General features: G+C 50.4%; 10 protein-coding genes across 11 annotated transcripts; 4 read left to right on the top strand and 6 right to left on the bottom strand.

The window, feature by feature from the left end:
- Positions 1-1,528: 1,528 nt before the first annotated feature.
- LMH87_006168 (uncharacterized protein) lies at positions 1,529-2,558 on the bottom strand (the record flags this gene model as incomplete). Of its 2 annotated transcripts, XM_056204011.1 has the most annotated exons (4): positions 1,529-1,563; positions 1,637-2,105; positions 2,333-2,354; positions 2,416-2,558. In XM_056204011.1, the coding sequence occupies 4 exons, from the start codon at positions 2,556-2,558 to the stop codon at positions 1,529-1,531; spliced, it is 669 nt and encodes a 222-aa protein (XP_056059410.1). The 2 variants fall into 2 exon arrangements, with proteins under 2 accessions (XP_056059410.1, XP_056059411.1); XM_056204012.1 differs by having other exon boundaries at positions 1,637-2,354; positions 2,412-2,558.
- A 1,762-nt stretch (positions 2,559-4,320) lies between these two features.
- Positions 4,321-4,906, bottom strand: LMH87_006167 (uncharacterized protein; the record flags this gene model as incomplete). The annotated part of the gene is made up of 3 exons (XM_056204010.1): positions 4,321-4,392; positions 4,466-4,623; positions 4,711-4,906. 3 exons carry the CDS (start codon positions 4,904-4,906, stop codon positions 4,321-4,323), a joined length of 426 nt encoding a protein of 141 aa, XP_056059409.1.
- A 2,440-nt stretch (positions 4,907-7,346) lies between these two features.
- Positions 7,347-7,823, bottom strand: LMH87_006166 (uncharacterized protein; the record flags this gene model as incomplete). Its single annotated transcript, XM_056204009.1, has 1 exon — positions 7,347-7,823. One exon carries the CDS (start codon positions 7,821-7,823, stop codon positions 7,347-7,349), a length of 477 nt encoding a protein of 158 aa, XP_056059408.1.
- A 502-nt stretch (positions 7,824-8,325) lies between these two features.
- Positions 8,326-9,410, bottom strand: LMH87_006165 (uncharacterized protein; the record flags this gene model as incomplete). The annotated part of the gene is made up of 4 exons (XM_056204008.1): positions 8,326-8,410; positions 8,467-8,755; positions 8,839-8,851; positions 8,907-9,410. 4 exons carry the CDS (start codon positions 9,408-9,410, stop codon positions 8,326-8,328), a joined length of 891 nt encoding a protein of 296 aa, XP_056059407.1.
- A 1,481-nt stretch (positions 9,411-10,891) lies between these two features.
- Positions 10,892-11,928, top strand: LMH87_006164 (uncharacterized protein; the record flags this gene model as incomplete). Its single annotated transcript, XM_056204007.1, has 2 exons — positions 10,892-11,410; positions 11,473-11,928. The coding sequence occupies 2 exons, from the start codon at positions 10,892-10,894 to the stop codon at positions 11,926-11,928; spliced, it is 975 nt and encodes a 324-aa protein (XP_056059406.1).
- A 770-nt stretch (positions 11,929-12,698) lies between these two features.
- Positions 12,699-13,720, top strand: LMH87_006163 (uncharacterized protein; the record flags this gene model as incomplete). Its single annotated transcript, XM_056204006.1, has 3 exons — positions 12,699-12,956; positions 13,026-13,194; positions 13,263-13,720. 3 exons carry the CDS (start codon positions 12,699-12,701, stop codon positions 13,718-13,720), a joined length of 885 nt encoding a protein of 294 aa, XP_056059405.1.
- Positions 13,721-14,256: 536 nt separating this feature from the next.
- On the bottom strand, positions 14,257-15,877 carry LMH87_006162 (uncharacterized protein; the record flags this gene model as incomplete). Its single annotated transcript, XM_056204005.1, has 3 exons — positions 14,257-14,370; positions 14,495-15,379; positions 15,473-15,877. The coding sequence occupies 3 exons, from the start codon at positions 15,875-15,877 to the stop codon at positions 14,257-14,259; spliced, it is 1,404 nt and encodes a 467-aa protein (XP_056059404.1).
- A 444-nt stretch (positions 15,878-16,321) lies between these two features.
- LMH87_006161 (uncharacterized protein) lies at positions 16,322-17,299 on the top strand (the record flags this gene model as incomplete). Its single annotated transcript, XM_056204003.1, has 1 exon — positions 16,322-17,299. One exon carries the CDS (start codon positions 16,322-16,324, stop codon positions 17,297-17,299), a length of 978 nt encoding a protein of 325 aa, XP_056059403.1.
- Positions 17,300-17,609: 310 nt separating this feature from the next.
- LMH87_006160 (uncharacterized protein) lies at positions 17,610-19,241 on the top strand (the record flags this gene model as incomplete). Its single annotated transcript, XM_056204002.1, has 2 exons — positions 17,610-17,674; positions 17,762-19,241. 2 exons carry the CDS (start codon positions 17,610-17,612, stop codon positions 19,239-19,241), a joined length of 1,545 nt encoding a protein of 514 aa, XP_056059402.1.
- An 82-nt stretch (positions 19,242-19,323) lies between these two features.
- On the bottom strand, positions 19,324-20,470 carry LMH87_006159 (uncharacterized protein; the record flags this gene model as incomplete). Its single annotated transcript, XM_056204001.1, has 3 exons — positions 19,324-20,068; positions 20,192-20,243; positions 20,299-20,470. The coding sequence occupies 3 exons, from the start codon at positions 20,468-20,470 to the stop codon at positions 19,324-19,326; spliced, it is 969 nt and encodes a 322-aa protein (XP_056059401.1).
- Between the last annotated feature and the right edge of the window lie 336 nt (positions 20,471-20,806).

Below are 20,806 nucleotides of genomic sequence, written 5' to 3'. Positions count from 1 at the left end.
CAAGCACGGGAGATCGCTATTGGTAAGATGATGCATCTTTATTTTCAACATGATTGGTATTTCGCATTTCGATCGGGAACTGATGCCGGCCCCCTGGATGCGCCTGCTGCGCAACGTTCTAAAGCACGACATGCGGACAACAAATGAACTGCTTCAGGGTAAGGGGATCCTCGGCAAAAAGGATTTGTTCGCAATCATGTAAAAATTCAGGGTTTAACAGAAGTGAATTTAAAAAAAGAAAAAGATTAGCTAGATACGTGCGGGCAAGAGAGGTAATACGAAAGGTTCGGGGGGCAAGCAACGAGATCAAGCCTGCACAAGACTCATGTTTCTGGCCGGCTCAATGAAAAAAAAAACAATCAGAAGCCCCTCGAGAAATAATCTCAGACGGTATCTGGTGTATTTTCAATGCGGGCGCAAAATATGACAGCCTCGGGTCCCGTCATTGCTGCCCAAGTTATGGCTCGTCGATATAGGACGAATTTCGCATGTTGCTGGTACACACGACCACAGGCAGTAGAGAATACCGCGTCCCGTCTAGCTCTCTCCCACAATCTAAACTCCACCAAAAATGGACGTAAATGGCTCCTTTTCCAGAGCGGCCAACTGCCATTTTTATGAGTCTTGCAACCGACGCTACTATAGATACCTAGTGTGCGTCCTTTTTACCACAGTGTACTAACCTGGTGGCTAGGCCATCTCCTTCAATTGAAAGTTGGCCACGGACAAACTACTTTACATTACTAGCCGCCGCCCAAGGCGTCAATCACATCCTTTAAGCTTTTGCTACTTCAAAAGTAGCTTTAGGGCAAAGTTTTGCTGTCCACTATGCCTAAAAATAGCGCCGGTTTGCTGCCTCGTCTCAGACACTTTTTTATCCTCCTCATAACCTGGAGTAGCTCGAAATGCTGAAAGAATCTTGCACTAGTTAGACAATAAAACTAAAACCACTCTGTAACCACCTCGGCTATTAATACAACACTTTGAATTCCGAAACGCAGGTCATACAACGATTCCTATTGCTGCTATCAATGAAACCCAGTATCAACCATTCGCCCTTGTATTAAGAGGACAACGCTGAGTAGTTGGGATTACTCCGTACCCACTCTGTAGCTCCCGGCTCGAGCTCCCGGCTCTGAAAACTAGTTATTGATCCTATCTTCCAGAGTATGACTATGTCAAATGCTCTTTCCACTAAGTCAAATAACGAGGGTTTCTTCCACTGCCTCTTGATTATGGTTCTAGAGCGGTTCGTCATTGATCTTAGCGATGCGTGCACTCCGTCGCAGTGGTTGAGATAACTTCGCCGTCTTTGCTGCCCTTCCCTCTGTGGGCTTTGTGCGCCAGAGGGTGCAGCTTTCCATTTTCCACTGACTTAAAAATGCTTTTAAGTCTTCCCCTGGGTCTGAAATTGATAGTGCCTCCTGTACAGCGTCATAGCATATGCTTGATATATGTCGCTGAAGCTGATATACAGCATTGTGATTCAACCCAAGAAAGCTGGTTTTGAGCCAGAGTTTCACCCCCTTCAAGAGTAAATCCGAAGTATCTCCGTTGGAAACACTATATATTAGCATCTTATGCTGAACTCCAAACTTTGACGCCTTCATGACTGGCCATCTTCGGCGAGTCTCACCTTCGGTGTGATGAGGTTTGTTGGCGCGACTCAAGACTGATTCAAAAAGCTCCCGCCCGCTGATCTCCAGAACAATGAAGTTCTCGAGACCGTTGCGTATAAAAGATAGTGGTTGACGATCGTGCCATTGGAGAGTTGTCATTGTTATTGGTATATCGAAATTCCCATAGTGGCTATTCCATTTGAATACGGCTGTAATCGTCTTATTTGTACTTGCTACAGCTTCGATAAACTTTGTACACGTCTCTAGTACCAGTTCCGCAGTAAAACCGTGGTTACCATTCATTCGAACGGTACTCCATGACAGAGCAGAAAGCAAGTACTGAAACCAAGCAGCATTGAGCGTTTGTCGGTTCACAATAGAGCCGCTTTCAGTGCCTTTCGACTGGTTAGGCGCCTCGAAGCTAATTCCCGTGTCCAGAAAGTGACGAATCAGAAAATGTTGTCGCGAGCTTAGTTCATCGTCTGGCTGAAAGCGAGCTGTCTGGCAACACCGGAGAAAGACGAACGATTGCAGCTCTGTGGATGAGCTTGTTGGGAGGTGGCTAACGACATATTCATCGAACCCAAGCTCCGCTGCACACACCAGGAATTCTTCTTCGATAGTGTCAAATGTATATAGATAACACTCCCCAAGCTCTAAGAAGCCGTCTTCAAAGGCTTTCAAAGTACTGGAGAGAAGGCATGACAATGTACCGGATTGAAGTTGGTCTCGAAGCTGACACAAAGCTGTCAACACATCTTTGACAGTATTGATTGTGTGCTGAGGTCTCACAAACATGCGGCAGCGAACGAGTCCAGCTTTAAGTACTCTCGCCAGCATCTCCTCTTCCGAGAATTTTGCCTTCTTCAAAATAGCCTGTCCTTCTGTGGTGTCCGCGAGGAAGTCGCCCACTGTGCGATGGATGAAGTCGACAGCCATTTCTGAGTACGGAATTAGAACGTCAGATGGCTTATCTTGCGGCCAATATCGCAAAATGAAATCATCTGAGATAGATGTCCCCAAAAGTCCTGCGCATTTAATCTTGAGTGTTGTCACCATTTCCTCACACTTTTCCTTTATATCTTCGACTTGAAGTTGCCTGGCCAGAACTAGGTAGCAGTCCAGTACATCGTCATCCAATGCAACCATCAGCTCAAATAACGATATTGCTTCATGTGGATAGAAATTGGACCAAGGGTTACCATGGAGAACGATATTAAAGATAGCGGCGCTTGTAGGGTGGTAGAGTGCAAAGTCCTCGCTAGACCTGTCTAGCATATCTCGATAAAGGCCAGTTAACGTTTTCGGCATCAAGGCTAATCGTTCATAAATGTGTTCCTCAGAATCGCCGTTGTGGATCCCTTTTATGAGCGACGCTGTGGCGAATACAAGCCAAAGAAACACGCCATCGGCATGATGAACCAAAGTTGCAACAATTTCTCGCATATTCAGAGCCTTCGGCTTCTGAAGGACGCGGTTGTCAATATTAGTGTTCACATATACAACCATATCGTGCTTCGTAACTTCATGCATAACCAGCGTAGGAAAGCATTGAAAATGTAGCTCAAAGAGCCGTTCGCAGCGGCTGGATACGCATACTTTAATCTGAGAGGGCGGGAATCTCTTGATAAGATTTAAGGCCTTGTGAACTTCACTATCTGGACTCATTTCATCGATGCCGTCGATGAAAATGCAGAATGGCCTTGTAGACTCGGCTACGCATTGTAGAAGAACGTGTTCGAGTTCGAGAACATCCCAATCCGAGTTTGTGTCCTTGACAGAGCTATCAGAGGAGTGTCGCACATAGCGCTGCAGAAAATCGATATCCACCGATAAAATCTGATATAGTAAAGAGAGAAGGAAGCCTTGGAAATTGTGCTGTAGTGCGCTTCCTGGCTTCCAAAAGAAATGAGAGAGAATATGCACGTTTATATTCCACTCTCTTAAAAGTTCCATTGTCCTGTCATGCAACAGTATGAACTTCAGTAGAGTACTTTTTCCCGATGCCGGTTTGCCCGTAATCCAAAAGAGGTGCTTATCACTCTTGAGCCACTCAAGAAGGTTGAGAGCGTGGGTTTCCCGGGACTTCACGTCAAAACTGTCGTAAGATTCTGTTCCACTTCGTATGCTGGAAGCTTCGCTGTCATTTGGTAGGACAAGCGCTATGTTTTGACCATTTCCTGCGTGGTTTCTGAGCCTGTAGACTTCTGTTTCAGCGTGGGTTTCATATGCAGACTCAGATTCATTGTCAGTCGCCATTATGTCGGCGGTGTCATAATCTTGTTCAAATATCCACTCGAACGTATCAGAAATGCTGCAATCAATTTTGTTCCTTCTTGCATTCAGCTCCGGAAACTTTAAACTGCTTAAGAGCTGGCGCATGCGCTGCGTGCTGTCATCAATGGCTGCATTATCGTCGAGAATAGCGCTAGGAAATTTAGCACCTGTCCATATACAAGATATAGGTGCCGGCGAGCTTACTGTGTCTTGGGAATCCAGTGGTGAAGGAATGCCTTTGTACATGCTGCAGCTGCAGGAGCAGCAAACGGTTGCCATGTCTTATCTTTGTGACTATCGGCGTAGTCACATACACCTTTGATAACGAGACACGGGAACAGGTCCCACGCCCCAGCGCTTTCCATCTCAAAAGCAATTGCCCCTGGTTTATCAGAGACTTCATCTCTGTTTTCTGCCGATCTCATCACGATATCTCCTGAGGCGATCGTCCCAAAATGAATTGATGGATAAACCGGCTGTTGTTCACTGGCTCGAACTAGTCGAGGAATAGCGTTGGCCACACCACAGCCGAGCGTCGCGCATCCAATCTTCGTTGACATTTGACAAACCGGATGAGAAGAAGCTGTACAAGCGGCACAGATGTCGCACTCTGACGGATCTTGGTGTTTATGGCGGTACTCAGACGCAAAGAGCCGGTCATTATCAGCGCCTGGATATCTGGCTGCCTGCTCTTCAAGGTATAGTTTCGCATTCGTTTGTAGGCGCTCTTTTTCTCTCACCGTTTTTAATTTGGATATCAGCGATCTGATCTCCAGTGATGGTCTTCCCAAGGCGTTGTCAAGGTCGTCCTTACTTTCAAATCTATCTGGAAATCGTCTCCCAAAGTCAAATTGTTTGACTCCGGTGCTGATAATAACGTCGCCTAGGAAAATATCTGAATCGCCATACCGAGGGATACCGCCGCAAATACCGACAATCAGGGCAAGTTCAATCCCAGGGAAGCTGATTCGACAGGCGGCAGCAGCGTTCCCAGCAGCAGCTTTACCCATTCCAGAGAGATGGATCAAAACAACATTGTGGCGACCGATAGCTCCTGTCGAATAGGCGTTTGCGTCACCGGCTGATTTTCCATATGGTGAGGAAGACTTATCATCTTCCCATACATAATCCAGGGCAGCTACTACAGCGTCCGCCTCAACAGGAAGGGCGCATATGATAGCAATATCAAAGTCGAACCGAGATCTAGGACGGGGCGGCAGCCTGTTTCTGGGCAGTGCAGCCATAACTAAAAAAAAATATTGAAAATATACTTTTGCAGTCTGCGTTGTTAGGATGCGACTTAGAAGTTTAATAATGTATTTGAGCATCAGATGAAAATGTTTAGACGAGCATGGGGGTTAATGGCTTGAATTTAGGCATGCGACCCCGCACTGTGTGAGGGCGCTTAAACGCGTACCCGACTGGCTGTTTTGAATCTAAGCTAACGTCGGGCACCCACTTAGGAGCCAACCCACCTGGGAGCCACTCTCACTCGTCGCGTCCAGCCCTATCACCTTCTTATAATAACTATAATAACTTATATAAATATTATTATTATTTGATTCTTTTTTTAATAGGACTATTATAGATACTAAATACACTAAATAAGACCTTTAAAATATAATTTAAAATATTATTAGTAGTATAAGCTAATATAAAGCTAGAAGATATTAGGGAATCTTTTAATAAACACTTAGTAGCTAGCTAGAAGGAAAATAGGTTAAAAAGGATATATTTAAGTAAATATAATGCCTTTCTAGTACTTAAAAGAGATATCTTTATAGCTAGATCTTACTTTAAGATAAGGTAGCCCTCTCTCTAACGTATAACTAGGTCTAAGAGATAGTAGAGAGAGTAGTATATTTTAATAATAATACTAAACTACTTAATAAGAACTAACTATAAGGATTTCTCTATTAAAATCTAGAAATTAAGACCTTAATATTATAAATTAATAAAGAATAGAACTGAGTGTAGGAGTGTGAGGAACCGGGGCGCTAGGTAAACCACTCGGCCACAGAGATCAAAAAGATCAAGCAATACCAGACCGTAGCCGAGTATCCCTAGCATCCACTATATAGCTTCGAGGTCCCTGACAGGCTGCCCTTCCTTCCACGTAGCCGTCCCTGGCTACTATAGGTCTTACCCACCTGTTAGACCACCTAGAAGTATATAGTGTTAGGACCCCTAGGCTCCCTGTGGCCGCCTCCACAGCTCACCTATCAGCGCGACGAAGATTAGCTGGTTGAACGCTAGTACCGATAACCCCGTACCGTAATACCCCAGCCAACCTAGCAACTATATCCACAGCCAGGATTCGAACCAGCGACCTCTTCTAGGCGCCTTCAGCTCGCAATCCTTAATACAGTGCACCGTGACGGTCTGGTATCCTGTGAGGAACCGGGGCGCTAGGTAAACCACTCGGCCACAGAGATCAAAAAGATCAAGCAATACCAGACCGTAGCCGAGTATCCCTAGCATCCACTATATAGCTTCGAGGTCCCTGACAAGGAGTGGCCTAAGATAGTAACTATATAGGCGTATATAGATTGCCTAATTAGGATAGTTAGTTATATAACTAATTACCTTACCTACTAATAAGTATAATAAGTAGTGTATACTATAATTACTGTAAAGGTACTGGGCTTTGGCCCACCATTATGACTAAGATGGCACGGGTTAGGTATCAGCCGGCCGAGCTCCGGGTCGACTTCGCTAAGACCCCGGCTAAACTCCGCACCAACTCCGCACGAAACCTAGACCACTACGAAACGGAAAGGGCTCGCTGTCTTCCCGTTTCTTCTCCTTCTTCTCCTTAAGAGAGTTAATAACAATTGTGACGCCTATCCGCAGACGCCCTAGGGTCAGTCCATAACAATTACTAGTAATAATAGTGAGCTAAAACTTATAATAGAGAGATAGAAGAGTACTTAAGAAGAAGGTACTCTTATAGCTAGATAGTCTAGATCTCTATTAATTAATCTAAGTAATGGTTTTACAATAGTTTCACTATTAAGAGTTCTACTCTTAACGACCGACTTACGATACAGCTCAAACGTGCTACCCTGTAGCTTCAGGCCTGACTCACTTCCTAAGAAACAGACCTGCTGTGACTTAGATTTAAGCCATCGTTACACTAAAGTTGCATGTCTACTCCGTAATCATCAAGCAAATTTACAAATTTATCTCAAACCTCTGCGCGTCGAGTAACACGTTTTGTCCACGGCGTAGCCACAAGCGCACTTAATCCATGTTGCTGGCCTAAATTATCGCCAACCAATTGAATCTAAGTTGCTAACCCTAAGCAATTGGCCCAAGCCAAACAGTCAATTGGTGGTCTGTATCGGTTGACACGATCCGTTGACAAAGCCATGAGAAAAACCGCCCCGATGTTAATGATAAAGCCTGCGAATAGCTCTTGAGTAGAATATAGAATAAAGCAGGTCTTATTTAGTAAATGTCAAATACCTCCTGGAGTGGCTCCGTTCTCAGGAATTCCCCATACATTATCCCATCAATATATGCGTCCCCAACAAATGTGAAACCCCCATTTTCTCTCGTGCGAATAATGAATGGCGACTTCTCTCCCCAAAGAAGGACAACGATATCTCCAGGCTGGACGGCGACATGACCGAGGCCGAGCATGAGCTTGTTGGTCCTGAAGAGCGTCCTCCCGCGACCGCCAGTTGCTGCAATATATGGTAGCTGTGTAGCAAGTCTGTCAATCTTGTCTTGAATGCAGCTCTCTCTGCCTGTATAGAAGATCGGAGTGCCCTCCTCAATGTAGTCTATCTGGGCAGGCGTCAAGGCCGCAGCGTCGACAGGAGTTCCTCTCCATATTTTACGGAGAAAGAGCATCACCTCCTCCAGGACTGTTGCATCTTCCATCTTATCCCACTTGTGGTGCCGGCCATGTACATCACCCATGGACGCTGTACGCCATATGTAATCTTCTGCAGGTCCACTCTCTGGACCAAGATGGACAAATTGGTGGATTGAAGACAGATAATTAGGCGCTTCACTACTTGGCAATTGTGATACAGACCACTCGTTTTGCTGGTATAGCCTTGGAGGCTCCGCAACCTCGGTCACCACTGAGACGCGGCATCCAGATCGGCGTAGAATTTCTGGGCAGTTATCGCATGGTTTTGAAGGGTCGTAAACCCCAGTGCTGGGCTTTAGTGCAGCCTCGTAGTCGTGATCATAGCTGACGGGCCACACTCGGAAGCCGTATCTCCCTAAGGCCGACCAGTCGCACACCCATGACGGTAAATGGACTTTCTCATAGGACAAAGGCTTGCTCCTCGGACAGCACCATTCTAAGCTGAAGTTGCTATGTCCCATTTTGGGGGCATATCCTAAGAGTGCCTTTGTGACCTCAGTGAATACCCTGGCGACGGTTTTATGATAGTCCACTACGAGCCCTAGCCTATCGTCCTCTGAGATAAGGCCCAGGATCCCGAAGATAATGTCGCGTGGATTTGAAGCGGAGTAGAATGGCCGGCCCGGCGGTGCTGTATAATGTATAAGTATATCAGGCAATGCTGGCTTGATCTTGTTGTAGATCAACCTTCGGCGGATTTGTAGCGGTATGCATGTGGAAAATACCCCAGAAAGACCGCCTGTGAAGCCACGCGGACTTATGTCGACAACTGATAGTGCTGAGTCAAAGATGTTTAGCGGCACAGATTTAGTGCCGCATAGAACACGAGCTTTCGATGCGAGTGCGACCTCTTGCACGATCCAGATGCGATTCCAGTATTCGCGAGTCATTAGATCTGAGATAGCAAGAGCGATCGGCAAGCTTTGACTTGGGCCAGGGTGCAGAGACACCGCATCGCGCAAATCGTCCCGGAAGTCTACATCGTTAGATAACTCTGATACGATATCAACCAACTTCCGGAAGCCCTTGTTCTCCTCGATTATGCGTGCCCCAGCATACTCGCGTTTTGCCCCTCTCTGAAAGTTAGCCCAACTCTGGATCCAGGCATTTTTCTGTGGGTCGGCTACCACATTCAAGATACCAGTGGCCATAGCCCTTGGCCCAAAACGACAAATGAAGTCCATGGCCATATCGGACCTCTCCGTCCCCGGGCCTAGCCACATCTGCACTGCCTCCGCCTGGCTGAAGATGTACTGCATTAGCCTAACCTGCCAGGTTTTCTCCTCGACAGAGAGCTGCTGGACGCAGATAGCGTCAATCCAGAGCCATGGCGGTGCGTGGCCGGTAGCGGCTGCTGTTGTATCCTTGTACAGCTGTATGAGCGCGGCATAAAGATTGCGACGGATCAAGATTGGCGTATTGTTAACATATATGATAATTGGGTCGGCGATATCGCCCCAGACGTACGATAGCGCCCAATAGCGCGTGTTCTCGTCGTCGAGGGATGCATGGCGGAGTTCGAGATGGATGGTCCCGGGCGGATCTTGAGATTCTGAGATGCTAGGGCTGAGGAAGCGTACAAGTCGGATCTCACGCCTGTGTTGACTAAGCGGGGAGTTGCTGTGCGTCATGGAGGGCAGTTCAATAGGTAAGAACTTTGAAAACTCGAGTATAGGGCGATGGACAAATGTCAGGCCTTTAATAGGTGGCTGTCTTGCTTTAGCCCACCGTTTGCCTGGACGGTGAGAAACAGCTCTACAACAATGTGAAAATAGCAAAGGAGGGGTAGTTAGATTTCGCCTCAAGAGGACAGTCAGTTATGACTACAATCAAAAGGTAGCCCGCTTATTTCGGTAGGTCTCAAAAGTGGCCAACTCTACCCCGCTTACCTGGGGAGATTGAGCGAAGATTGTCAAAGAGCTTATTGGAAGCCTTGTTGTGCTCTCAGTGGGATTGCAAAAGAGTGGAACTCAGTTATACGACGCCGACCGGATCCAGCAAATGGTGCTACAAAGCTGCTAGCGAATGAAGCTGAGATAGAGCTGAGTGCGTACGTACCGTGTTGAGACGTAATCATTCTCTTTTGGAGATCAAAGGCTCAAGTGTTGTGGCCATGTCGCATCGCCAACAGCTCACGCGTTCACGGGATTCGACGTGACACGAGCCAGCGCTCTGCAGGTCAGAGCCGTGTTCGCAAGACACGCGTAAGCCAGACCTAGCCAGGGCAGTGGTGTCGAAGAAATAGCTCCCGGGCAAAGGTCGTTCGGCTTATAGCCGAAAAGCCTGGGAGTGTCACAGGGGCCGGGGAACAGCTTAATTTTTCACTAATCGTTCTGATAGAAATAAATTGAAGTGGACTTATCATGAGGTTTATCTATGGCGGTTGGACTAGTGCGAACGCGCACAGCGGCCTCGAGTGTGTGCAGTTAGCATGCTCTCAGTGGTCAAAGCCCGATGTCGATCACCAATCGTTGGGTAAAACAGTCGTCTTAAACGGTTTCGGCATCGTTACGCTCAAGTATTTCTTTAACGAGCTAGGCGACGGGGATGGGGAAACATCGACTAATTCCTTTTTCACCCAAACGTGAAGACATCCCGTCTACTCTGTAGCTATCAAGCTACTAACCGGCAGATTAGTAGTTAGGTCGGTGACGACCAACGAATACCGGCTGTTGTATGTTTAGCTTTTTGTCTTTGCCAAATCCCACGATGGGATCGAGCTAGGTGTTAGCGGCATTGTTGATTGTAGAGCTATTGGTTTAAAAAATACTATTATATTAAAACCACTTTCTATCACTTTGGTAGGCAGAGTGCTCGCAACCTTTTGTTATCTTACTGTTTTAAGCACCGTGGACTTCAGGTCGAGAGAGCGCTAGAGCCAAGGTCCAATACAGCACCAAAAGTATTTTGTTTCATTTTTTCTTACCTCATTAACACGTTCGCTTTCATTTTGCTACTTCAGTCTTGCATAACTCAGCAAGTTGACGACGCACAAAGGTGTGGTGACCTGCCGCCGACGGACGTTTACCCCGGCGAATGGAGTGGCTTTCGACGTCCGCCCAATCTCGGCGAGCTGGAAGCTGCTTGCAGGCTCGTCGAATTCGGTAATGCGATGCAAATTGCCTTTTTCACATGGACACCGTGGAACATGCCTACGGTGTCAGGTGTCCATCGGAGGGAGGTGACCTGCCGGAGGAAGCCCGAGCGCGTAGCAGAGTGGCAGGCTCGTGTGAGCAGGGCCATCTACCGCTCGTTGGTCTTGAGCGCGAGCCTGGTCGGCTCCTACACGCGGCCATTTTTCGAGACTGACACGGCCGCTGATGCGCCGGGCACATGCGACGAGCCAGTCCTAGAGTTTTTCCGCAAGTTTGCAGTCTATGACTTGCTGTCAAGCCCCAGCAGCGAGGGGGCTGTTTTTCGCAGGGCCGGGGCGTGGCTGCTGGAAGGCATCCTCTTCGAGACGAAGGAGAGGGCCGATTTTGAGGATCGCTTCGGCCGGGGCTTCGGCTGGGGCGAGTTATGCACTCTGGACAAGTGTCCCTTGAGCTTTCCCTCATTGTCGGCCCTCTGGAAATGTCTCGTTTCGGCGCGCACTTGGTTGTGTGGAAACTGGCGCAAGTCCTCTAGGCTTGTGAGAACACCCTCTCATTTGTTATTGAACACGATTCGGAGAGCGATGACAACCCGCCGTAGTGCGTTAATAAAGCCGACGGAGACAAGCAAATCAGAGAATTGATTGTCTTGTTCAATTCATTCGAAGAAGGATACGCTTACTTTCCCAAGACGTTAAAATGGACTGAGAAGCCAGCCATTACAGCATGCGCCGCTCCGGAGCCAGGAACTGGTTGGGGCAAGCTTCGCTCGCCTTATGGACGCAGCGCCGAGACACTGGAGACACTGAATTATCGGCATAGAAATATGATGGACAACCCCGAGCTTGAAGATATCTGTCCACCACCGCTAGGGGTCAAATGGTTTGAGCATTGTCTATGGCATTACTTGAAGCTCGGGTTTGCCCCCGACGCCTTTGCGTTTGCGAGTCGCACCGAGCTTCAGCAGTATGCGCAGTTCTTCCATAGCTCCACTCTCTTTGCAGCCGACGATTTGGAAGGAAGGCACATGGCAAATCCAGACCGCTGGCCAATTTAAGGGAGTAAGATATTCTAAATGGCGCGGAGCTCCTGACCCAACATGACTCGCCCCAACCTCGTCCGACGTTGGATGCGTTGATGTGAAGTGCAGGGATGTTGGGAAAGGCGGGCAGAGCAAACAAGGGGACGGGCAGGCTGGTATGCGAAAAAGTCACATGAACAATTAAGCAGCGAACGGCACAGCTCGGCCATATGGCCTCGCCTTAGGGCAGAATCTCCTTCGCAACGCGACATCGCGCGAAGGGCCTCTCGCCGTAAAAAGGGAATCGGCCAACCAAATATCGGCCAGTCAATTTTCCTTCCTTCATAATGAAGAGCTCCGCAGCTGTCAAGCGACTGATCGGCAGAGTAGCAGTTGGGTTGGTGACGGCCAGCAAGCACCGGCTGTTGTAGACACCCTCTTACCTGAATTAAACATCTTTCTGCAGAACTTAGCATATATTTACAGTTGCTAGCTTTTTTGTTTGTTCTTATAGTGTTAGGCTTTCAGATAACGGCATGACTAGGCAATCGCGTCTTCTCGCAGCGGTCTGCAGAGATGCGACTGTGTAATGTGTCTCACAGCCGCAGCTGATCCGGCCTGGTTGTACCCGTCGGTCTTTGTAATCCGCCAGCTGAATCGCAATTCTTCTGCGCCAGGATCAAGCGCAAACACTCTTCAGCTCCAGAGCGAGTCCACGAAGAAACTGCGCAGTCAGAAATTTCCTGGCCAAGGCTTTGGCTCCCCTTGCCTTTACCAGTCATCGTCTATATCCAACCCCCAGAGCGATGGCCAAGTCACGCCCCGCCGATGTACTCTTTCTCAGCTCCCCTCGCACACTGTCCAATCTGCTCGTCAAGCTCCTCTCCGGCCAGACTGGCTGGGAGCAGTCTACCTACTGCCTACACGATGCTTTTGAATATGCGCAGAGCCATCTCAGCGAATGTAACGTCGAGTCTCCCGCAGAGAGCTTCGGCAAGTATTTGGAGATGCTGCGGGCTGGGTATCAGGATATGACGACGGCACGTGAAGGTGCTCATGAAAAGGTACATTTCGCCATTCTTCCTCCCCAAACAGTAAGCCAAGCAACAGCGATACTGAACAGGTTCTTGCAGGGCCATGCCTTTTTCTTGAAGAGCCATGTTATGGAAATGACCAACCCTTCACGCCTCTTTGCCGGCTTCAGGAGCGATGTGTGCCCTTTCAAATTCACCACGGAGCTAGAAGACTCGCTTCGCCCTCTCCCCGGACCAACCCGACCTTGCTATCTGACGAGATGCTTCTGTCATCTGCGCCCGTGTTCCTCATCCGCCACCCTTCCCTCGTTGTAGAATCGTACTACCGCGCAATAGACTTCCCCTCCGCGCCGGATCTGTGGCGGAGCAATGCCCCCTCGTCAACGAGTTTGCACTTCACCAGAGCGCTTTTTGAGTGGTATGAGGCGGCTACATTATTGTCACCATCAACTGCCGGTGCCGAGGTGGGCAACTTGTCGATCAGCAAGACGCATCCCGTCGTCGTCGACGCTGATGACATATTGGAGGGCGACACGGTGCAGAGGCTGGCAGAGATGATCGACATGGACCCGGAGCAGATCCTGCAGAAGTGGGACGCACAATCGACGGAGGGTTTGGAAGGTCTGTGGGAGTCGACGGGCATTGATATGTCCAAGAGCTCGAGGGGGTTAGATCTTGAGACCAAGTTTGGGAGCTGGAACGAGCTACACGGCGTGGAGGTTGGCGAGGCGTTGGCATTCTTGACCAAACGCCAAATGGGGGATTACATGTGGCTCAAGAGCTGCAAAATTTAGGGGAATGACCTGCAACGCATGTATGGACACGAATGACTGCAAGTCGTAATGATACTATTTTTGGTTCCGGTTCTGGTGACTGGTCCCGATGATCCGTTCAAAGTGGCACATTACGTCCCAGCAAATAGACTGTAGACTTGAAGTAAAAGAAGGTACAAATAGCTCAAAGGCTGATGAGTGCATCTCATACCAGTATTTGCCCGGATCTGTAGGACCGCGGTACCCGGCAAGGCCTAGCAGGTGGAGCTCGGTCGGTCTGCCGAGATAGCCTCGATCCGCCCGCCTGAATTTAGATGGGAATAGCGCACTTGAAGCCTCGCTGGCATGTGCTCTTTGGGCTAGCTTTGTTTCCTTGTGGACATGAGGTTTTCAGAGAATGGATCACAAAAGAGTCAATACGCGCACCGAAATTCATCATTACCGGAGTCGGCTTGTAAGATCCTGTTTACTATGTAGATTTGTCATGGGTCCGCCAGTTATCGGTCTCGCTTCCACAATTTCCACAACGACAAAATTGTCTCAGCTCAGAGATATCTTCATTTCGGGTAGTCTTTCAAGTGGAAGCTCTTGAGCTTGACAAATGCATCAAAGCCAAACTTGCTTAGCGTATGGCCGCGGCCAGAGTTCTTCCACCCAGTCCACGCCAGGTCCTGTATCACAGACATTTGTTAGCCTCGGTCACCTTTGTCTGCTTTTTCCTCGCATGTCTCAACGCAGTCACACGAACATCGCCATCGCTTGCGACCGCGATGTCGGGTTTTGGGTCTCACTTACAGGGCTGGGGTAGTCACACCGGTTGACAAACACGGTGCCGGCCTCCACGTCCTCGGCTAGCTCGTAGCCCTTGTCGGTATCCTTGGTCCAGATGCTGGCGGTGAGACCAAATTCGCTGTCATTCATCAACTTGATGGCCTCAGCGTCGTTCTTGACCTTCATCACGGGGATGACAGGTCCAAATGTCTCCTCGGTCATGACAGTCATGCTGTGGTCCACACCGGTCAGCAGGGTCGGCTTCACAAAGTTACCCTTGGCCGGCAGATTGTCAAATGTCTCGTTCGCCGGCGTGGCGTCCTTGGCGCCTTTGGAGATGGCGTCCTTGACATGACCCTCGATGGCCTCCTTGGATCGGGTCGAGATGACGGGTCCTATGTGGGTGCTCTTGTCAAAGGGGTCACCCAGCTTGTAGCCGCTGAGCACCTTTTGCACAGCTTCAACAAAAGCATCATGGATACTCTCGTCAACGTACACACGCTCTAGAGAGCAGCAGCTCTGGCCGGAATTGAATATAGAGCCATCTACAATCTCTTCAGCGGCCCAGTCAATGTCTACGTCGCTGCGTACGTAGGCGGGATCCTTGCCACCAAGCTCCAGACCAATGTTGGCGATCCGGTCAGCGGCCGCCTTTTGCACAGAGAGACCGCCGGCGACAGATCCAGTGAAGCACACAAGCTCGATCCTGGGGTCCCGCACGATCGTCTCCATGGTGCTCGGCGAGCCACAGTGGAAGTACTGGAGGACGCCCTGGGGCAGACCCGCGGCAGTGAAAATCTCGGAGACGCGCTCCGCAATGGTGGGAGTCTGCGGGGAGGGCTTTAGGATAATGCTGTTACCTGCCAAGATGGCAGGCACAAGAGAGTTGACGAGGATCAGATACGGGTACTGAGACATGTGTTACTCTTGACGCCCTTCGCAATGTAGTAAAGAGCCCGTCGCCAAAAATGGCCACGGACACGAACACAAGGACAGACTCACATTCCATGCAAAGATGACTAGTACAGGACCAACTGGAACCTTGCGAATGAATCGCTTGAAACCCTTCTCTGCCTCGCCATCGGTATCTTGGAGGGCCTCCCCACTGACCTTGAGGAGGTATTCGCCTCGCTTCACGGCAGTCGTGATCTCCTTTCCAGTGAACGCGATTGGTCGGCCCATTTGCACGGTTAGCTCCTCTGCGAGTTCCGCCTCACGATCGGCGAGGCCCTTGAGGAACTTTTTGACTATTTCCTGTCGCTCCTTGAGCGTAGTCTTGCGGAAGCTGTGGAACGCTTCAGTCGCCACCTTGGGCAGCAGGTCCAGGTCGGCCGAAGACACCCCATTGCGGGTGATGACGGTCTCACCGGTAGTGGGTGATATGGTGTTGATGACTTCGACAGACATTTCGACAGATGAGTCTTGAATCGGAAAAATGTCAGGTACAGTGATGGGTTGTAAGTGAATGAGGGGAGTTGTCAGAAAGCTGTCGTGGATTCATATTTTGCCCCACGTTCATAGCTCGTCGCCAACGTCATAGCTACTTCAGCCAAGATTCAGTGTGAGCAGCAAGACAAACCCCAATAGCAGACCAAAGCTACTTCTGGTTTAATTTTGATGCCTTCAGTCGGCCAGTTTATTCATCCACTCTTGGAAAAAGCCCAGGTAAATTGTTGCAAAATACCTCGGTTGACCTCCAGGGTAGCCCAGCTCGACCCCTCCATGCTCCGGTAAAGCAATACCCCGACACTGGCATATCGATAAATGGGAAAGGTACCCAGCAACTTTTTTTATGCCTGGTAAAGTCCATACCAAGACAAATAATCAGACTCGTATAACACAGGCACAACCATGGCGCCAAACGTCAACGACTTTTTAGATGCCTCAGAAAGCGACAGCGATCACATTGATACATATGACTCAGACAACGAAATCTCCAAGGGCGGAAGCCGAAGCACAAAGCGCAGAAAGCTGAGCCCCGATGAAGATGGCGACTCTGACCAGGATGCGAGCGACATGCACCGCAACGGCGGCGATGACGACGAAGAGGACGGCGCCGAGGAGGAATCAGAAACCGCAAAAGACAAGGAATCCACAAAGAAAAAGATCAAGCTACCCAAGATACAAAGCGACATCCCCGGCATCTCCCGGCCGCTCACCAAGAAGAATCTCGTCACGAGCGACAAGGCCGTGCACCGGTCCGGCGTCGTCTACCTCTCCCGCATACCGCCCTTTATGAAGCCCGCCAAGCTGCGGTCCCTCCTCGAGCCCTACGGCGCCATCAACCGCATCTTCCTCGCGCCCGAGGACCCGACCGCGCACGCGCGCCGCGTCAAGGCCGGCGGCAACAAGAAGCGGTCCTTTACCGAGGGCTGGGTCGAGTTCCTGCGCAAAAAGGACGCCAAGGCCGTCTGCGAGCTGCTCAACGCGCGCACCATTGGCGGCAAAAAGGGCAGCTACTACCGCGACGACATCTGGAACCTGCTCTACCTCAAGGGCTTCAAGTGGCACAACCTGACGGAGCAGATCTCGACGGAGAATGCGGAGCGCGCGAGCCGCATGCGCGCCGAGATTAGCAAGACGAGCCGCGAGAACAAGGAGTTTGTGCGCAACGTCGAGCAGGGCAAGGTGCTGGACGGTATCGCAAAGTCGGCGGCCGCCAGGAAGCGCAAGGCTGCGGACGAGGGAGGAGAGCAGCAGGCTGGTGGCGAGGAGGCGCCCAAGAGGCAGCACACGAGGACCTTTAAGCAAATACCCCTGGCAAAGAAGAGTACGGATACGGATGAGCAACCTGAACGGGTCACGAGAGTATTGAGCAAGATTTTCTAAATGGCATATTGTATATTATATCTAGCACTTTGAGCATACATGATCATTGTTTCTTCAAGACCCGATAACTGCATATGGTTAATTTTGGCCGGCCGCCCACGCCGCTGTAGCGTTGGGCGCTGTCACTATTGCCACTCCACATTTTGCGATAAGATTTCTCACTTTTTTTTTCTGCCCGCTTATCAAGCGGCGGGGCAAAATTTTGGCTGTGACTCTTTACCACTTTTTTCTACCCAAGCCAGACTTCTTGAGAGTCTCTGGTACATGATCTTCTGGAGAATAATTTTGAGCTGTATTGCCGGTTTTCAAGATGTCTATGGATCTAGACGACGCCCCCGTGTCCATCGGGGCCCAAGAACACCAGGTTGGCGCAACGTGAGTTTTTCCAAACTAATCACCCCGCAGTGGGCGTGTCGACACCATGAAGAAACAAACTTGAGGACTGACAAATGGCTTACTTAGTATTCTTTGCTGCAACTGCGGTGCCCCGATCGACGGAACGACTTCTGCCGGTGCCCTCTGCTACGACTGCGTTAAGCTTACCATCGACATCTCCCAGGGCGTCCAGCGCGAGGCTGTCATCAACTTTTGCCGAGACTGCGACCGATGGCTGCTGCCCCCCTCCAGCTGGGTCGTGGCCCCTCCCGAGTCACGCGAACTCCTGGCCCTGTGCCTCAAGAAGCTGCGTGGCCTGAATAAGGTCCGCATCGTCGACGCCAGCTTTGTGTGGACGGAGCCTCACTCGCGAAGAATAAAGGTCAAGCTCACCATCCAGGATGAGGTGAACGAAGGTGTCTTGCTGCAGCAGAGCTTCGAGGTCCTCTATGTTGTCGCCACACAGCAGTGCCCTGAATGCGCCAAGTCGTATACCGCCAACGTCTGGCGTGCGTGCGTCCAGGTCCGCCAAAAGGTCCTCCACAAGCGCACATTCCTCTTCCTCGAGCAGCTGATCATGAAGCACGGCGCTCACCGCGATACGCTCAACATTCGAGAAGCCAAGGATGGCATCGATTTCTTCTTCTCGCAAAAGAACCAAGCCGAAAAGTTCATCGACTTTCTCAACTCCGTAGTCCCCGTTACAGTCAAGACGTCGCAGGAGCTCATTTCGCACGACACACACACCTCGAAAACATCATACAAGTTCACATTTTCCGCCGAGCTGGTACCGATATGTAAAGACGACTTGGTCGCCATGCCCATCAGATTAGCCAAGCAGAGTGGCAACATTACTCCTCTGGTGCTCTGCCACAAGATTGGTACTGCCATCTACCTCATGGACCCTCAGACCCTGCAGACTGCAGACATTAGCTGCCCCATTTACTGGCGAGCGCCATTCTCGTCCCTGGCCGACTCCTCGCAGCTGGTGGAGTTTATTGTCATGGACGTTGAGCTGACGGGCAAGACCAACGGCAAGTGGCGTCTTGGTGAGGTGACTGTTGCTCGCGCTGTTGATCTTGGCTCCAATGACACAACATATTTCACAAGAACGCATCTTGGCGGTCTGTTACAGGCCGGCGATAGTGTCATGGGATATCTGCTGAACGGGTCCAACTTCAACAACGGCGATTGGGAGGCCATGGAGGCATCAAACGTGTACTCGTCCATGCTGCCCGATGTTGTGCTCGTCAAGAAGCACTACCCCAGCCGCAAGAAGAACAAGAAGCGCAGCTGGAAGCTCCGCCGCATGAACAAGGACGAGGGTGAGCTGCTTCCCAAGAAGTCCGACCAGGAGCGCATGGATCGTGAATACGAGCAGTTCTTGCGCGATGTTGAGGAGGACGAGGACCTCCGTGCTGCTATGGCTCTGTACAAGAGCGAGAAGCAGCGCGAAGAGGAAGAAATGAGCATGGCTGAGACTGACGACGGCGAAGATGACTCGCCGCAGGTCGACATGGGAGAACTGTTGGATGACTTTGATGAGCTCACTGTGAAGGACCCATAGCTGCCGCAAAAATAGAATAATGCCATAGATGAAAAAAATAGCACAATTCCCAAAACTGATTTCATCTTGCAACCATATTTTCTCACACAAACGACGGCATGGTGTCTGATGATGACGGCGTATTCGTAGGCGTTGAGCGGATAGTCTTCTTCAGTTGACCTCTTGATTTTTGTCGATCTAGCCGTCGCTTGTTGATGCCGAAAGGATCGTCAAAATCTAGGTCGTCCTCCAACGTCGGGGCCTCAGCCTCAATCTTGGCATGTCGCCTTGGCGTTGACGAGCTGGACGCAATATTGGTCGACGAGGAGGGCGTAACAGGATGGCGTGCGCGCCGTGTCGAGACGGGAGTCGTGAAGCTGCCGGCATGTGAGACGTTCTGTCTCGGCGTCGACGTGGGCAGGGGTGCCGGACAATGGCCGACCGTCGCCTTGGTGAGGGACGAGGGCGGCCCAGAAGCAGCAGAAGTCTGAGGTAGCAGGGACCTGGTCTCTGCACGAGGCGCATTCAAGAGGCCCCTCAAGTTTGTCCCGGCCCAGGGCGAGTTGCCGTTTGCGCTCTCGTCCTGGTTGGCGCTGCCGTCTTGGGCCGACAGCACAGATCGTTGCTTGTACAGTCGCTTGGCCTGGTCGCGACGCCGCTTGGCGTCCGACGTGAGCGGGCCGACGACGGGACGCTCAATCTCGCGAATGGCGGCACCATTCTTGGATTTGGCAATGAGCTTGAGGCGGTTGTACTCGGCGCGATGAAGGTGCGTGGTGAAGCGCTGCGCCGTCTGCAGCAGTTCATCCTCGACGATGCGGTAGTGGTCATCGCCTGGTAGCATGTACCTGGCAGGTAACGGTCAGCCGAGCTCCTAATTCGGAGATGACGCCAAAAGGGCAGCAGCAGCAACAAATCAATGAAAAAAGGGGGCTTATAGCTGCGAGAACCCTGGTGGGTATTCTTCTCACCTTTCCTGGGGCGGCTCGGGGGGAGGAGATGTAGAAGGGCTGCGCAATGGATCTAGAGGCTTGTCTTAGCGGAACCCCATTTTCAATCGAGGCGGGCGATGAAGTACCGGATGAGTCTAATGCGGCGAGAGCAGCTGGGCGATGCCTCGCCGCAGAGGCGCTGCTCGGGGTTGCCGCGGTTCGTCTGGGCGTCTCGAGCTTTGGCAGCACGCGCTGCGGACTGGATGCTGGTTCTTGCTGAGTTTCTGAAACCCTCTTCCATGGTAATTTACGCGCCATTATTGCGGGTTGGCCCGGTGAAAAACAGGCATTCGGAGAGTTGAGCTGCAAAAATGGCGACTTGGAGAATCCAGTGTAAGTTGTTGCAGCGCCAGAGTGCAACGCGAGCTGGCGCGATCGCTGGCAGCTGCCTAAAACGATTCGACGCCCACATATTTCCAGCTGAAGTGACTGCCACGGGGGCACCAAACAAAACGCCAGTGGCTGGGCTATCATTTATGAGGAAAGGGAGGAAATTGAAAGAAAACAGGAAAAACAAGAAGCTCATGAGAAAGAAACAATAACAGCAAAAGTAATAAAGTGGAAGAAAAGATATAATAAACCACCACTTCTACT

This window comes from Akanthomyces muscarius, chromosome 1, assembly GCF_028009165.1.
Source record: "Akanthomyces muscarius strain Ve6 chromosome 1, whole genome shotgun sequence".
In the NCBI taxonomy this organism is placed as follows: domain Eukaryota; kingdom Fungi; phylum Ascomycota; class Sordariomycetes; order Hypocreales; family Cordycipitaceae; genus Akanthomyces; species Akanthomyces muscarius.
This window is presented reverse-complemented; position numbering and strand designations above follow the sequence as displayed.